At 40.7% G+C, this 13,830-nt stretch overlaps 1 protein-coding gene across 2 annotated transcripts in view; it reads right to left on the reverse strand.

Moving 5' to 3' along the window:
- Window positions 1-13,830, reverse strand: part of PTPN5 (protein tyrosine phosphatase non-receptor type 5) — a 76,782-nt gene that overhangs the window by 43,855 nt on the left and 19,097 nt on the right. For both annotated transcript variants that reach the window (XM_059849005.1, XM_059849006.1), the window contains exon 2: window positions 10,553-10,663. In XM_059849005.1, coding sequence (XP_059704988.1) covers window positions 10,553-10,652 — 100 coding nt within the window. In that variant the 5' untranslated portion in view covers window positions 10,653-10,663. The remainder of the gene's footprint in view (window positions 1-10,552; window positions 10,664-13,830) is intronic.

Here is a 13,830-nt window from a genome sequence, read left to right on the forward strand (position 1 = left end):
AAAAAGCACATGCTGGTGATGAGCTTTGCAATTCTTCTGGGAGGATTTTGCACCACTTGTCTACAATTGTGAGCTTCACGCAACAAAACAACCCAGAGAAACAAACCTCTCATGGACTCCTGTGTCCTAAGGCTCCACTGCACCTCACATCACACAGTCTCATGTTGAGTCACTATAGCAAGAGCTGACATTAATCAACAGGTCACCAAGTTGGCAAGCAAACACCATTTTGGGTCATGCAAAAGCAGAGCATTTCTTCTTCTGGCTCCAGACTGGGATCACAGCCTAGGGATTTTCATTCTGTACTTCAGCAAATGCTGCAGGAATGATGATGATCTGAGGTTGCATGGAAGCAGGTATGCTGCATGTGTGGGAGGCACACCTGCCAAGAAGGCACACTTAAAGCCTCCCAATGCTTCAGGTATAAAAGTCATCATAGTGTGTCCTATTCTGAGGATGAAAAGACAGGAATTTAGCTCCTCAACTATGCAACACAAACCGGGACTATTAAAAACCATCATTTTGTCAGGTCTTGATTGGAGCATTTCTTTCTTTTCAGAAGCTCCTGATTTTTTTAACATTTATAATTCAGGTCACCACAAAGGCCTCAAACATAATCTTGGGGACTCCTAGTTGTCCCACAGTTTTGTCTCCATGTTGAAATGTGCTGTGTATATTACATATTTCAGAATTTGAGTAGTCAATTGCTTCCCTTAGGATGCTCTTTCTGAAGTGTGGGTGACAGTATGTGTCAATGGGAAACAAGATTTCATCCACAGAGCTGTATTTCTGCTATGCTCTCCAGAACACTTCATCTGCATTAACAGGAGATGCCAAACACCTCATACCAAGTCTCCTCCCACACTTGACTTCAATATGAAGAATAAAGTACTGAGTAATCTCGTAAATCTCATTCTTAGCTTCTAAAGACCAGTGCAGCACTTCCAAACCATGCCATCTCTGTCTTCCTCCACATTATTTCAAGATTCTACTAAAAGAATATTTTTTTGTTTGCCCCTCTCATTTCCCAATGCCAATTACAACAACAAAACTGTCTGGTCCTTTCCTGAAGGGTTTGTGTAGAAGGTTTTGGTAGCAGGTTGTGATGGGGCTACAAGGATGGCTTCTTTGAGAAGCTTCCCTATGTCTGACAGTTCTAATGCCAGCCAGCTGGCCAAGGCCAAGCACATCAGATGGTAGACATGCTGCTGGAATGACCTGTTTAAGGAGAATAAAGTTATGGCACAGAAGTAAATGTGGAATGGCTATCTGAGAGGAACAGCCCTGAAGACACCAGGGTCAGCACAGGAGGTGCCAGAGTTGGTATTCCCCTGCAGCCCATGGAGGGGCAGAGATCCACCTGCAGCCTCTGGAGGAGCCCATGGCAGAGCAGGTAGATGCCCAAAAGAGGGTTGTGACTCCATGGCAAGCCTGTGCTGGAGCAAGATCCTGTCAGGGGGACCTGCAGACCCAGGGAGAGAGGAGCCCACACTGGAGCAGCCTGTTCCTGAGGGACCCCAGTCGCTGGCAGGAACCCACGCTGGAGCAGTTCATGAAGGACTGTAGCCCATGGGAAGGATTAACACTGGAGAAGTTATTGGAGTGTCCCCCATGGGAGGGAGGGACCCCACACTGGAGAAAGGGAAGAAGTGTTTTTCCTGAGGAGGAAGCAGAAGAAGAAAGACCATGTGATTAACTGAATGATAACCCCCATTCTCCATCTCCCTGAACCACCAAGAGAGATGAGATACAGAATCAGGAATGAAGTCAAGACCAAGGAGGCAAGGGTGGGAGGAAGATGTTTTTAAGAGTTGTTTTACTTCTCATTATCCTGCTCTGATTTTGATTGGCAAAAAATTCTACTAATTTCCCTGAGTTTTGCCTGTGACAGTAACTGTGGAATGATCTCTCCCAATCTTTATCTCAACTCATCAGCCACTTGATATATTTTCTCTCCTTTATCCAGTTCAGAGTGGGGGGGTGACAGGGTGCCTTTGGCAGGTGCCCGGCCTCCAGCAAAGGTCAAATCACCACAATAGCATTAATTATGATGGAAAGATCATAAAGAGAATGGGCAAGAGCAACATTTTATCCACAGCCCAGGTAGAAGCCCTGTGATCTATTTCAGATATGGTGAGCAGAGGCACAGAAGACAAAAGAGTAAGCAGGGCAGTATCAAGTCCTATTTTTGAGGGATAACTGTAACATCATAGTTCATCCTTTCATCCCCACAGATCTTGAAATGATCTTATCAGCTGAACAGACAATAGCATCCCTAAATTCATATGTGCAGCCAATAGGAGTAGCACTTTAGTAGCATGTAAAAAAACCTCAAGAATAAAGGAAGCTTCACCTTAGAGCTGTTGCAAAAGCATTTTTCTGTACAGAAAAATAACACAGGCTCTTCAATGTGCTGGCAAAGAACATTCAGAACCTATCAGTACCAGTGAGCACACAGGAAGCTAAAAGGGGCCATTTTGAGAACGCCTGCACAAACCTGACAAAAAGAAAAATAACCTATTCTGAAAAATAGGTCTGTATTTGTCTTTGTCTCCCACAGAAAGCATACAAAATGGAAGGCATTTAGTGTCTTTCAGAAGGGCCATCTCTCTAATCAAAAGGCTGCAAAATTGGTCAGCTGAAACTTTTACCTGTTTCAGCAGGAATGTTGCCTAAGCAATGAAGTTGGGAACTAGTCTTACAGTCTAACAGGGCTCTCTTCAATTTCTGTAAGAGACCTTTTTCACATACGCAGAGGGAAAGTAAAGGCATTCAAACTGCTAAAGACTGTGCAAAGCTGCAGCTTTGGACTGTCATCTGAAGGTCAGTCTCCAACACACAGTATTTATTTTCCTATTGTCAAACAAACTGAGTAGAAAGGACTTTTGATAGAATACGGTAGTTAATTGAGTCTGGAACATTAACAGGTTTTTCACGACACTAGTATTTTTTCTATGAAAAGCAATGAAAAATGGTTCTATTTAAAAGTGGTAATAGCTGTAGTCTTTGAACATATGCTTAATGAATAAATCTGTTAGGAAAAAGCCTTGTGTGTATTGGAGGGAGGTAGTATGTTTGTTCTCACTTAAAGCGTGCCATGATGGCAATCATCAACAGCAAATGGCATCTATTGTGGGGACTAAAAAAAATTTTCATTTGGCCATTTACTTTCAGGTGAAATTGTTCTTTTGAATAACACATTCTTTTAGCTAAACAGCTGAGTTGAAAATAAAGCAATAGAAGAACCATGCCATTAAGGACACCTTTCAAACTCTTTGGTAGGTGCAAAGAACCACAACATAGAAATATCCAGGCAGCTTGCTGCCACAGCATGGGGTGCAGCACACAGAAAGCCCACAGCCCACAGGGAAGAGGCATTCACATCCCATGGGGAGAACAGCCTAACAACCCAGTGCTACCACATACTGCAGTGGTGGGTGCAATCCCAAGGATGAAATTATACAGGATACAGCAAAACAGGGGACCTGAGCAAAATAGACTCTGTAAAGCTTAAATGACAACCAAAAATCTGGGATGAAAAACACATGAGAACAAACTCAACCTACTGCGTTGCCATTTGCATGAGCAGGTGGATGAATCTAATAAGCTGGTAGATTTGTTTGTGAAATTAAAATGCCAATTCCATACACTGGGAAGAGTGAAAAACATCCACAGTCAAGCCAGAGCTGGCTGGGTATTTTTAAAGGAAACTTGACAGATGTTGTGAAAATGTACTGCAGAAGAGTAGAACCTGTCAGTATTTACTCAACTCTTCTGTTGAAGAACTCCATGTTCCTCTCATGAAGTGCCTGAATCTCTCCTTTCTCCACTTAAACTGAGATTTTAAACTCCTCAGTTCCACTCTGAATGCTCCAAAGGAAGCTTCACAGAGGCTGACTCCCCTTCCTGTTCTATTTTTCAATAACATGCTTGACTATGACTCCCTTTTTGCAACACAGCCAGATCTCAGTTGGAAGGTTCATTTTGTGGGGAAAGAGGCACTGGGAACTCCCTAGTTGCATTCAACAAAATCTCCTGGCACAACACACTGCAGCTGGACATCTAGCAAATCTAATGGGTTAGACCATACCATGATCACCTCTTCTTTGACAACCCTTCTCAGGTAGCAGGGTTGGAAGACTGTTTCAGTCAAGCATGAGCCAATGCATGCTCTCCATCAATCTTTTTAACCTGTCAATCCTTGCAGTCCCTCCTCTCTCCTTTTAGAGTTTTCCTTGTGAAGATACAGAGAAGGCCCAGATCTTAAAGATCAGACCATGTGTAGGTGGAAAGAGATAAGATTCACAAACAAAGCAAAGGTTCCTAAAATTTCTTTTCCAAGACAGAACAGTGATACAATGAAGAAAACATTCCACCATTAAAACCCCTAATTATTGAGGATGGCCATCCACAACTGCTCACCTCTTAATGCTATCCTTACTGAAGTACTTTGCTAGTTGAGGCTTTGTGCACTCCCCCATGGTGATGTCACCAGCAGGCATAAGAAGGCATGAAACTCAGTCAGCAAACCAGTAAGGCAGAGGTCAAGAAACCATGATTTCCAGAAACAGTAGAGGTTTGAGATATGGTAAAAACATTGGATTTCCAAAGGGTGCCAAACTTATCTTCTGTGATAGTCCCTTTTCCTGAAGAACCGGCTTAAAAAATAAGTTTATAAAACTGTTGCATATGGACCATGTGACACGTCAGCAAAGTTCTGCTCTCAAAAATGACTAGTTGTTTTACCAGGCTGATCTTCAGCTTATTTCAGCTATGATATTAGTTTGTCCATTAATTAATCAGTCAACCAAACCAGTGCCCACGAGGCATGCATATAATTTAACAGTACATATAATTTAATGTAACAACATGCGCAATTCAAAATACTGCACTGTTTTGGATCTCACATCCCTGAAGCAGGGATACTCTTCAGTATTTTTGATTTTAAAATGCATCTTCTATGGCATTAAACTAGGTCCTACAAAACCACTAGACAATGGACTTGCAACAACAAGCAGAGAAAGAAGATGATAAAACACAGATGGCAAAAGAAGGTGTATGTTTGGGAATAATGGAAAAGAGAATATCTGATAAGAGAGGGAAGAAGGAAAATAAATACAAGGCCACAGAAGAGAAGCCCACAGGAGGAGGAGGAGTGTGAAAAGCCTGACAGAAGGACTGAGTGGAGACTAAAAACAGCATCTGGCAGTAGCTCAAATCAAACAAGGTAGCATATGCAAGAAGTAAGCATACTGAAAACTTCCTTCCTCTTGGGTATTAAATAACCTCAGAATTAAGACAGAGAGCCTTCCCTCCTTCTCCTCTGAAATACCTTGCTCTAAACTCTGAAACAGAAAAAAATATGGTTAAACTTTTTGGTGATTGCCATTTCCCAATTACAACTGTGAACTCTTACTTAAAATTTTCAGACATAAAGCTGGAGAAATCAGGCACGAATTTTGATTCATTTTTCTAGTGAGAAACATGATAGTGGGTTTCTCATGCCTAACAGACTTAGAGCATCAAGAGGCTAGATTTTTGAAAGGCCTAGGAAAATTTTCAAGAGCTCCAATGCCCCTAGATAGAGCCCTAGTTCTGCTGAAACAATAATTGTTCTTCAAAAGATAGGCCTAAGTTTCATTTTCAAAAGCAGCTTCAAAATATGGATTACACTTCACACTGAAAATGAGAGAACACTGCACAGCTGTTTTTGAAACTGAGACTGACACGGTTTTCAAACTGCAGCCTACCACGTGCTTTTGCTTTCTTTAACTGTGTGTGTGACTACAGCACACAAATGTGCCTGCTGCCACTCACAATTAAGAAAATACAAGTACAGTTGTGAGAACATCAAATACTACAAACTGGGCAGTGTGAGGACAGCCCAGCATTCCAAATCTTACACTGCAAGTGACACTGCACAAAAGCTGAGAAAGTCACACACGGGGAAGAGTTACAGTGCTGGCCAGGGATTAACAGAACTTCAGTTCTGTCAGCTCTCACACGGCTGGAACATGGCCTTACAGGTAGACATGCCAAGGCAAGAAATGCAACTTCAGGGAATACCCCCCCATGCCCCACCTCTTTTTTGTCATGATGCACAGGCTGCCACATCTACATCTGACTGCACAGCAGGAACAAACTACAACCACAGTCCTTCACCCCGTCACCATTTGGAGCAGGGCTGTAACTGGAGTTTGCTGTTGCTCTCTTCAGGTCCAAATGCCCATATTTCCTTCACCAGAACACAGGAAAGCAAAAACAAAAAGTTGATGCCACCCAGACCTCACTCTAACAAAGCGCACCTGGTCAAATTTATATTCTGTGACAGTCTCTATTGCCAAAGAACAAGCTTAAAAGGTAGGACCTACACACAGGCATGAGCAATGAGGGGAGAACTGTCCTAACATAAATGATGAAAGGAGGATTGGCAGAACAGCCCTGAATAATCCCTGGAGGGCAATGACAGCCCAGAGATACTATTTTGCTGCCTGTGTAGCAGTGGAGACACAGGGGAATGTATTTTCACCTTGGATTTAGGATACCAATCTCCATAGGGATGGACAGAAACTGTTTTAAAACCCCCCGACTCCGTGATCTACCTTTGAAACACAGCTGCCTGTCTGCTAGAGGCCCTTATCATATTAAGTATGCCCCAATGTTTTGTCAGTATATGCTCATCATTCTCTGTACATTGTTAAACTTTTCAAATTATAGTCTTGTATTAAGGTTTGAAGAGTGAAACCCAGGAACATATCAGCAAATGATTCTGTTGTGTTTTCATGCAGTACGCCTAAAAGGTATCAAAAATTTCCAGCTTTCACTGGAACTTCTTCAGAAAGCAAATAATCAGTTCCCTTAAATGCCATATGAAATCCCAGTGTGAATAACAAAGTAATACCCTGGGTGTTCAACAATAAGATATCCTTGATGTTGTGACTGCTGTGCTGAGCTAATGGAGCTGGCAGAGGAGTAAACACGCATCAGGGAACACCATCAACAGGGTCAAGCCTTTAAATTACAAATGCCAGTTTACAATTACCTTTACTTAGTGTGAAGCAAGATAATTTTATGCAGAGCATAGAAGGAGAATGAAGAGCATCAAGTCAACTCACCACCTGTCTAGCTTGAGAAAGGATCAAGTGTAAAAAGGATTAACAGAAAAAAATCCCCCCAAAACCAAGAATTTATCCAGCCCTTAATAAAGATATGATAATACTGAAAGAAACTGTATTAAAACTGTTCTGAATCAATAGAACTATCTAAATCAATAGGACCATGGAACTAAAACTGGCACATGATAATTTACCGAACAGATGCTTGTCAAAAAGAATGGACTGACTTTCAATTTAACTCTTTTTGAAATCAGGGTACCTGACCTGTAGAGAGCGTTCCTTGGCACTATCTCTCTGATTCCTAAATGCCATTAAGAGATGAACTGAGATGTTTATTGGTTTAATTTTCTACAGTGTTTTGTGTACACACCGCAGAATAAACTTGCTCTAATAAAGATTTGACTGAAAGGCTTCAAATTCAAACTGTCAGCCCAAGTGCACACTCCTTCAGAAACAGCATGTTAATTTTTCTCATCCCCACAGACACATGTGACCTCTTTCATCTGTATCCTGTTTCCCACCTGCACAAGAGCAGCTCGTGGCTCTGTCATGCAGCTACAGCAAAACTTTTCAAGCCTCCAGAAACACCATCCAGTTTCATTTCACTCACTCTGGCTTTTTGCTTCATGCACTGTGCTGGATGTGAGCATGTGGACATGAGGCAGTTCAGTGAAATAAGCAGACTTATGATTACTTAAAATGACCATTTTTCAATCTAGTCCATAATTTTATGGCTTCACCATCTGTATTAACTGGCTAGCACAAAAATATTCTAACAGTTTCCAAAGGAATCTTTCAGAATTTTAATTTGCCCTCCAACCTACCCTAATCAAGCCATGTCTTAGAAGTTCCTCATCAGCTCCTATGCCCTGCACTGCAAGCAGTATTTTCTTTGTATGAATGTAATTGGTTGCTCAACTTAAGCACTACAACACTGAAGACCTTTGGCCACATCCTGCATTGTATTTTATACAATACTGAAGTTTATTATTGTGTTTCTGACAGCTGAACAAAACAATACCCTTTTCTTTGCCAAATCTGAAACAAGGGCCAGTCTACAGTCCCATGACAATGCCTGGAGAATGATTTCTACTTCAAACATTCATTGTAGCATCTTCCGTCAGATTAGACATGGATTTGAATTTTTTACACCTGAGCCTTTCCTGAAATTAGCATCACTGATGCTAAGTGCCTTTGCCTCTTGTACCAAAAGCAGTCTGCTTAGCCACCTCAGACTGAGGCCTTTCCACGGTACTTTTCAGCAAGCACACTTGCCTGGGGTAGCCTCCAGATACAGAATTCCTCCCATGGTACTTTAGCAATGCTTCCATGCTGGCTCTACCAAGTTAACATGAAAGGAAGTGCATGACCTTCAGCTCACATTCAGTTGGGAAGTTTCAGCACAGTTTCTTTGCTGGAACTATTCCACTTTGATGTCACATGTTAAATGATTGTCGATCTTTTCTTTCTCCCCTCCCACACCAGGTTTTTCCAGGCTAAGCTTTTCTGCAAGGCAGAACTACCCACGCCTTATTCTGCAATAAAACCAAAACTGCTTGAAAAACTTCCCTTTGTATTGCCCACATAAAAAGTGTAAGCCAGTAATCACTGCTGGATTAAAGATCTTTTCTATGAACAACCTGCAGGCTTGGTGAACGAACACTGGGTATTTTGGCCTCGAGATGAGAGACTGGCAGTGTCAAAGCCTAAGCAAAGACACAAGAAGTGAAGACCCTTAGAAACCAGGAGGGGAAAAAGTAATAATAAATAAATAAATAGTGTTATTCTACCAGAACCATTAACACATTTCCCCCTAAAAGCAGTCATATTGGTGGAAATATAAAGTGAAACTTTAAAGAGTTCTCAATATACTCAGTAGCCCTAAGAATCATATACTGGATTTTTAGCACATTATGTTGTTTTTTTTAGCTATCCACCTCAAAACAGAGGGGGTGTGGTTTCTGTGTTGGTGGATGGAACAAATTTACCTTAACTCCACACTTTTAACTACATTTTACTACAAATTTCAGTAAGGAGATAAATTTGATAAGCACAGTGAAGTGATTTCTGAATTCATTATTTTGTAAACGAGCAGAATGGTGCTCATGTCTTGCTTTGAAATTAATATAGTCTACAAGTGTCATATAACACAAATTATCATGCTTTTACTTAGGCCAAGCTATCAAGAATAAGTGCTTTGAGGCAAAATGTGTTTGTCATTTACTGTATGTTTATACATGTCCTAACATAATGAGACTTGCAATTATTTTGCACAATTACCCTCCATCTCAATAAAAAAACCCACCATCTCACTGATGTTTCATAGCCTTAGTTTAACCCTGGCCTCAAATGATCTGGACAAGTTTGTAAAAAACACCAAAATGTGTAACACTAACACGACCCTGAGCTTACAGAAAAGACAGCACTTCCTTTCTGCCATCAAATGAGTGGCAGGCATTGATTTTCAGTTGTCCAAATCTAACCCTTTATATCAAATTTGTAAAGAAGATGGGAATGCCCAGGAAAAACAACTGTAATTTACCTGAAGTTTTTCAGGATTCTTACATAAATAAGATTACAGCTCATAAAGGTTTTTTGTTTTTTTTTTTTTCAGTAAATTATACAGAAAGAACCTGTTCCCTCACAGCTTATTTGCATAGAGCACATATTTTTGCCCTTCAAACATCCCCAAATAAAGGTTTTCAGCATTCTCTTTCCACAAGCTGGGTCTTCATTGCAGTGGGGAGTTGATACCAAGGGCCCACCCACGTCAGATGCACTGGTTCCTCCAGCATAAAAACAACCAGAAACTGCAACAGTCTGCAAGGAGGTAGCAAAGGCCACTCCTAGTGCAGCATTAACTGCAACCAGCAAATCAATCAGTTAAGCAACCAATAAAACCAAAAAAGGATTATCTACACTGGATGCAGGATTCACTATGCAGACAGGAAACACTTTCCTGTAAGAGACAGAATATGTTTAGAAACAACTCCAGAATGGCTTGAAAACACCCACTTCCTTGATGATTAAACAAAACTTATTTATTTACAGTTCACCATGAATCAATTATAAAGAAAGAAAAAAAAATGCTTGAAACAGATATGGACTGGACTTAAAAAGACTTCCTAAGGAGCTTTTAAGAGACAAAGGCTCAATCTTTTAGGTTACCTTAGAATTCCAATCTAGAAAGAATTGCATAGACATCAAGTAGGCAGTGGAGGTAAAACAGACTCTGAATGATGAGAGAACCACAGCTAGGTTAAAATATATACTCCACCATGAAAAGATCTAGCAAAAATTACCTTCAATGCTAAATGGGATTTGCAAAACACTTAAGACCTGAAAATTAGGATAAATTCTGAAGAAGTGTATGGCAGTGTTTTTCATCTGTACTGAAGTGACAGCATGATAACTATCATCTTCCTTGTCTTACTTACCACCTGACTTGCACTCAGTCCTTTCAGTCACATAGTAACTTGGTTCCAATGCCTGCTCCAGGACAGATGGTCCTCTGGGATTATCATTTACGTCCTTCATGCACTAGAATCCTGAAAAATAAAGGAAAAATCTAAGCTTTAACACTATCAGATGTCTAAGAACCATTCAGGGCTCTTACACACAATTCTTCTTGACAATAATTCTAAAAGACTGTGACAAGCTGCTCATCCATAAAGAAAGAGTCAACCCACTAATGTGTGGGGTGAGGTGAAACACGGAAAGGAGATCAAGTATTTTGCCATATTATCATTGATGAACGTGCTTTTGCCTGCATAAAGGAACTGCAATCTACCAGAATCAAAGGGTATGTACCATAAAGCGTTTTAATATTTAAGGAAAAGGAGGCAATCCATAAACTAAGCTCCCTTAGGAGCCATCTGCTCCATATGAAAAAAAGCCTTCAGCTGAAATCATAACTCCTCATTTCAGTAAAATCTCCAAGAGGGCTTGAAGGTCTGAATACAAGACAAAAGCTTTTTTTTTGTGAAGGACTGTTGAATGTGTCATACCTATCACACAGAGGGCTAACTGAACACATAATTTGGGAACCGTCCATCATAACCTCAGAGACCACATGCCCAACATGCCACTAAAAGCATGGGAAAAACATGGGCAAAGAGGGTCATGCAGGCAAGTGGAAAGAAATTCACCCCTAACAAACAGCAAGGATCTTTCCCTCCTTCACACATTCAGCTAAAGGAGAGGCCAGAGCTGCCCTTGTTTCTGTCCAGATTATAAAGTGCTCTGCCTTCAAGGCTTATGTGATTTGTCATCTACTTCTAAAGGACTTTGCACTGTGAACATCAGGCCAGTTCATTCAGTCTCTTCCAAAGTCCACAGAGACAAACAGAACTCCTTATATTGATGCCAGTACACTGTACCTCACATACCCAATCAAGAAATCTCCTAACAACATGAGTTTAAAGGGCTAAATACTAAAAGTGTCCTCTCCTACAGAGGTACTGTTGAAATCCTTTGACTAGAAAATTATTTTGCTGGGTCTGAACAGGCTAATAAATCCAAGATTATTTAGATATTCAGACTTTATCTCTGAAACTGGGACACAAGGTGCTCACTGCATCGAGAGCAGCACATTTGTTATGTTAAAGAACATATTTAAAAGTAAGTCACATCCTTAGAAGACACCAGTATACAAGAAGACAGCACCTAGGTAAAAGCAAAACAGCAGAGTAATGTGTGAGGCACTCCTCAAAAAATCACCTGATGCAATATAGCACATCTTAGCACTAAGCTATCCTCGGCTACCCAGGACAAGAGATTACTAAGGGATGAAACTGGCTGTAAAGGCCTGGATACACAACTCTTTCACTTGTAGTTATACAAACATAGTATATAAGTCCAAGAATAAGAGTTACTGTCTGTGTACCCAGTGTTTCTCCAAACATAATCCAAAAGTTATTGCTAAAACCAGAAAAAAATAGGAATACATCATACAGATGGTATTTATACTTTTATAGCCACTTAGAAACACCTCTCCTTCCTTCCAAGGAAAATATCACAACCGATTATTTTCAGCTAGATGTTTTTGTTAAATTAGTTTTCTGATGTGATTTCTTCTGTCCAGCTTTAAACCAGAAAAGATGTCTTGCAGGCAAGTACCAAAGGAAGTTAACCTTCTTTTGTAGAGCAGGTGCTACTAAAACAACTTAAAAGCCCCATGAAAAGATGGTGTGGACAGTTCTGAGTCTACAATCAGAACACCCACTGCCCCTCAAACTTGTCAATGACATAATTGCCAGTTGTGTGCAACAGCTCCTGAGAAACAGGCTTTGCAATGCAGTCATGTCCCTCCAGCAGAACTGCCATGAGGTGCAACCAAGGAGTAACTGGACTTCTTAAGGGACTTTGTGTCTTTTAGTTCACTACTGAAGGCCAAATTACATCCCTAAACTGCACCTTATTAGTGATCTAATAAAGGATGCTATACCTCTCTACACAGCATTTCCTGTCTTGACACTAAGGGCTCTAGTATCTGAACAGGTTGCCCCAGCAAGCAAAGGTTATCACTTCTGCTAAGTGGAAATGCAATTAACTCTGCATGCCTTCAGTCCAATGCAAGCAGAAGACAAGAGCTAAAATTCAAGCCAGAAGTGGTTTGTGCTTTTGAAAAAGTAGAGTAAGACTGTTTGCTTTTAGTTACTGTGGTTACACAAGGTAACCTGACCACATGTAGTTTTTAGCATAGAGCTGTTACAGTGACAGCAGCCCCAAATGCTTTCTTTGACCTCCCTTAGTGCCTGCAGTTCACCACAATATTCAAATAGTGGTATAAAACTGTTTTCTTGGCACAATGTGTACAAAGAAATGGCCATCACATTTCCAGAGAGGCCAAACAAATAAGAATTAATGTTGAAGCTCTATACTCTTCTATAAAAAGAGAGCTGCCTCTTCCTAAACTATATTCTACTGTTGTATTCTGCATTCAGTGCAGGTGCCTTGCCAGACTCCACACTTAATTCTTATTAATATTATAAATTATTATTAATAATGTATACTGCTGCCAAACTCAAGCATTCTTCTTCTGCTTCATCTTTTCCCATCATTTAATTTAGGGACAGGTGTAGTATTACACTGGTGAAAGAAATACCCATCTATTGCCTAATATGTCCTGCATTTCTGTCCCTCCAACAGCATGTGAATGATCAAAGGAAAATACCACTAAAGCAAGGCAGGAATCACTCCTGCCTCTGAAATAGATAAAGGCTTATCTTCAATTAACTTACATCTTGCAGTTATTATCAGTGCAAAACAATGCTGAGATCTGGCAGCATTTTACACCTACTATACACTGATGTAGAAGACATAATTCCATCTGCCCTTGACTACAAGGAAAACCTTCAAGACCAGGTAGTTTCGCAGAAAGCAACTCACATTAGACAATAAAGGCAATACAACTGCACGACCTTCCTTCTCAAACTCTGGTTCTGACACAAGCAGCTAAAACCAGTCACAGGAGCACTCACTCATGTGCAAAAGTGCCAGCAAAATCAGGCTCCAAGTTAAGAGAAGATTTTGGCACCTAATTTTGAGCTGTGTGAAACCCCTAGAGGATGTGTCACAGAGGACTAAGAAGCAACTGCCAAATTCCTGGTAGCAAATACCCAGAAGCACATTCGGACTACATGGAACCAAGAGTGACTTTAGCTTGTGCTATGCATGAGGAAAATCCCAAGTTTTTAAACTACCAAGTTAATTC

The sequence above is a fragment of the Haemorhous mexicanus genome, chromosome 6 (genome assembly GCF_027477595.1).
Source record: "Haemorhous mexicanus isolate bHaeMex1 chromosome 6, bHaeMex1.pri, whole genome shotgun sequence".
Lineage (NCBI taxonomy): Eukaryota > Metazoa > Chordata > Aves > Passeriformes > Fringillidae > Haemorhous > Haemorhous mexicanus.